Source organism: Brassica oleracea, chromosome C8 (assembly GCF_000695525.1).
Source record: "Brassica oleracea var. oleracea cultivar TO1000 chromosome C8, BOL, whole genome shotgun sequence".
NCBI classification, from domain to species: Eukaryota; Viridiplantae; Streptophyta; class Magnoliopsida; order Brassicales; family Brassicaceae; genus Brassica; species Brassica oleracea.
Window position 1 is genome coordinate 20,979,929 of NC_027755.1, and position 4,003 is coordinate 20,983,931.

Here is a 4,003-nt window from a genome sequence, read left to right on the forward strand (position 1 = left end):
AATGAATAAGACATCCCTTATATAAGGGTTACAAGATAGAGATAAAAAGAAAGAGTACAAATCCTAACCCAACTAGATTTAGGATAACTATTAAATACATAAATGGAAAGATTACATATACAAGGAAAAAGAAATAGGGTTTTCTTTTCTCTAAGGCATGCGGCCGCCTCTCTCTCCTCTCTCTAGAGTTTCGGCTATGTCTCTTTCTTCTAGGGTTTGGGCCGGTTATGGACCGGACCGGACCGGTTATGGACCGGACCGGACCGGTTATGGACATTTATCACTTGATTTATAACAGTATGAAATTTATTACAATAATCAAAAATAATAGTCAGTCATCCCCATTGATTAATAAAGACTCGCAAGACATCTTTGATTCTATTTCCAAGGGATATCCATTTCTCATATTCTTAACCAACTAGAAAAATTGGGAAGAAATAATATACGTAAACGCTACAACATGTGAACATGTAAACCAGGTCCGAACTATTCAGACATATATAGCCAACTACAAACATTTAATTATTGCCTTATTGGCTAGTGAATGCTTGTTGACAAAAAAAAGGCTAGTGAATGCTTTGTGAGAAAGGGTCAAAGACTCAAATGTAGTGATCATCGATTGCTAAGAATCTGTCCACGATCAGCATTCAACAAGGTATACATTAACCTTTGATCTTATCTCTTCACGTTATATTAACCTTTTAAAAAATACTAAAATAGTGTACTAAAACAAGCAACATCAATATATAAGAGCTGGACATAGAAAATTAATCAATAATGGAGAGAAGGTACGAGGAATTATAATACGCATCCACTACTAATCCCCTTGAAATGATACTGGACCTGGTCAATTATTACTAGTTTTTTTCTTTATTCGACAATAAAACAAAACACAATAAATATGTTTGATAATGTCCAGAATTAAGTAACTAAATTTTAATTTGATGGTATAAAATGATATTGGTTTATGGTCATGTTTAAGTATATTACATCAAGTTTTGAATTCTTTGGTACTAAGATGATCCATCACGTAATGAAGCATTCTCATGTTAACTGCGAACAGAAACGAAAGAGCAAAGCTAGCTTCCCTGCAATAGTTCCTTGATGTCATACCCTTGGACCTTAAAGAAAACAAACAAACATATGTTAAGAGTTGATCTGTCCTTTTAACATTATAGTGATCATATTAATGAGTTTTATACCTGAAGAAAAGTGAGAAGCAAAATAACTCCAGAGTTCCAGAAACCGTGTATGACCATCGGGGTAATGAGGTTGCGGGTTTGCGCATAAGTTAATCCCAAAACCGATCCTAAACCAGATGAAAAATAGAGACATATGTTTATAAACATGAGAAGATATGGTTTTCAGCTATGTGTTTATACCTAGTATAAACAACTGTGGGAATTCACCGGGTGTGAGGTGAGCAAGGGCAAACGCAGCTGAGCTTATGATGATCGCTAATGGTGTTGGGACCCTGAAATGTAGAACATAACATATATATATATATGTAGTTAGCTTCTTTGTTCAAAGTAAATGAGAAAAGAAGACAACGACCTTTTACCATTTGGTAAGAGAAACCATAAAGAATCCGCGAAACACGGTCTCCTCAAGAAGTGGAGCAAGGATCCCAGTTATGCCCACTAAGCTTAAGGTGCTGCACCATCATTTTTGAACAAATTTGTAGCATTGGTGCACATAGCATATTATATTTTCTTTGCGTAAATACCTTATGTTTGAGGTTCCAATTAATGGGAGAAGCTGCATCAAAGAGTCTACCTGAAAACATCATACTAGCTACATTACTATTTATCCATAAGACATTTCAGAAAGGGAAAAAGAAAAAAAAAAATATATATATATATATATAAGGCACTGGTCTCTCCTAACCTCCCTTTCAGGTGTCTCTGTACTGAATAAGGATAAAGCAACACCTGTTAACGCAATACCACCAACAGCACCAACCAGACCTATTCCACCCCACACGAGCCATCCCTTTTGCAAGTTGAAGGGTTGTTTCAAATCTGAAAAGTGAATTAAAAGATCAAAGGCCAAATAACAGAGCAAGAGAGTGCCGATTAAAAAAAAAAAAAAAAAGAGAAGGAGCAAATTACCATAGCGCAAAATGTCATCAGGAAGTGGCTCGAAGGTTTTGGCAACGGTGAATATGACAGCAAGTATCACTGCAGTTGTTATGCTGCAAAGTAGTTAAAGATTAAAAAAAATGGTAATATAGTAAGTTATATAAGTTGACGTTAAAAGAGTACAAGAGCTATGTAACTAGAATACACAAAAAGAGTAGTAGTTTGTTGGTAAGGTACCCTTGATCCAGGAATAAAATCTCAGCCTTTTGGTCCAAGCTCAGCTTCTCAACGTCGACTCCTAAGTAGGGTAAGGCTGCCATCTCAGTTAACCCTGTCAAAACAAAACTGCCTGGGAACAAAATTAATCTCACTCCTTATAATTTATAAATGTTAAGAAATTGAGATGATGATAATCCGCTCATCAAGCCATCATACATAGTGAAGTCACTAAGTATTCAAACCAAAACAGAGGTACTTTATATCAATATGCTCAACCATCACATTTTATGCTTTTATTCTAATGCAGTTTCTTAATGTGTCATCAAACTTCAACCTAGAAAACAGAGAGTACCTTAATACACAAGCAAGCGAAGTTAACGAAGCTGTCTGCCATTCCCATGGCACTTCCCATCTCTCAAGTATCGCCCACTCCGAGCTACCTCCCTGCAGCTATTAAAGCAACCAACTTTTACAATATTTTCTTTAAAAATAAAAAATCGTAGAGCTTTTGCCGGAAGCCAGACAGGAAGTGTCGGAGACAGTGCTACCTACCTTTCCCTCTCCTCCAGATTCTTTCCCGGAGTTGAAAATGCTTGCGTATCTCCATTTCCTCCGTGTAACCGTAGATAACCGGCGGTTAGCAAATTTCGGAGAAAACCGGTTCAAACCGCCGCGGTTATAAGTCTTCGGCGGAATTAATCTCCGGGAATCGGAGATGCAGAGAAGAGACGAAGATTTAGATAAACACGAGATTATCTGCGAAACCATCTCAACTGTTTGGTCGAATAGTTTTTTTGTTTTTGTTTTTGTTTCCGACCAAAGCAACCAGAGTATTATTGGAGCGAGGAAGAAGATAAGGTCCGAAAAAACGGGTCGGGTAAAACAAACCCGTATCGACATAGTTGCTGTAAAACGATGTCGTTTACACATGAGCTAAAGCCCATTTATATCAATAGAGGTCCAGAAAAATCACGTTTGCACGTTTCCGCGTATCCGCGTTACGTTTCGGTCCAGAAAAATCACCCGTATCCATTTCTGTTTCCATGCAACCTAGGATATCACCCACTTATCTTTCTAGCCTTTAATTTTTTTTATAACAAAGACAAAAAAAGGTTTATATTATAATAAACAGATGATAATCCGCGCGTATGCGTGGACTGAGTTTTTATAATAATATTTGTTTATGAAATGATTTTAACATTTTGCAACACTACAATGTTTATCGATTATAAAATGATGAATACAAATGTTGGTCTCTTAAATGTATCATCGTTATTGAAGAGTTAACGTAATACATCTCATTTTAATTATTTTTAAGACTTCATATGCACAAAAAGAAATTAAGTTTTGCGGCTGACACAAATCACCAAAACTAAATAGGCAACATGGATTGTATAATGACGAAACGGGATTAGGTTTTCTGCTCTCGATTTGTTTAATATTGACTCTTCATAAGTGATTTCATTTTCTACCTATATAGAATTATGCTTTCGTTCTCGTCTTTGTTTCATTGATATGAGTTAGTTTCATTTTTTAACCTCTTTTATGAATTCAATGAATTATATAAGTGTCAATTAAAAAGATGAACATATGTAAAAATTAGTTTTACTTCATATACATATCTAAGAATCAAAATTTTGAAAAAAAAAAAACACCGGCAAACTATTTTAACAGGTTAGTGTTCAAATCTAATATATCAAGCT

General features: G+C 35.5%; 1 protein-coding gene across 2 annotated transcripts; it reads right to left on the reverse strand.

Annotated features, from left to right (window-relative positions):
* Positions 1 to 902: 902 nt before the first annotated feature.
* Positions 903 to 3,158, reverse strand: LOC106308198. Of its 2 annotated transcripts, none has more exons than XM_013745332.1 (10): positions 2,853 to 3,158; positions 2,653 to 2,744; positions 2,319 to 2,426; positions 2,112 to 2,194; positions 1,888 to 2,021; positions 1,727 to 1,776; positions 1,562 to 1,654; positions 1,383 to 1,474; positions 1,203 to 1,309; positions 903 to 1,121 (listed from the first exon to the last, which is right to left on the reverse strand). In XM_013745332.1, the coding sequence occupies exons 1-10, from the start codon at positions 3,066 to 3,068 to the stop codon at positions 1,080 to 1,082; spliced, it is 1,017 nt and encodes a 338-aa protein (XP_013600786.1). In that variant the 5' UTR covers positions 3,069 to 3,158; the 3' UTR covers positions 903 to 1,079. The 2 variants fall into 2 exon arrangements, with proteins under 2 accessions (XP_013600786.1, XP_013600785.1); XM_013745331.1 differs by having other exon boundaries at positions 2,653 to 2,750; positions 2,853 to 3,148.
* Between the last annotated feature and the right edge of the window lie 845 nt (positions 3,159 to 4,003).

Bases quoted from the DNA above. Each gene is read 5' to 3' on its own strand.
- LOC106308198 (XM_013745331.1), bottom strand. From the start codon at position 3,068: ATGGTTTCGCAGATAATCTCGTGTTTATCTAAATCTTCGTCTCTTCTC. The intron at 1,655-1,726 runs GTATTTACGCAA...ATGATGGTGCAG, and splicing joins ATTGGAACCTCAAACATAAG to CACCTTAAGCTTAGTGGGCA. The intron at 1,310-1,382 runs GTATAAACACAT...CATCTGGTTTAG, and splicing joins CCCACAGTTGTTTATACTAG to GATCGGTTTTGGGATTAACT.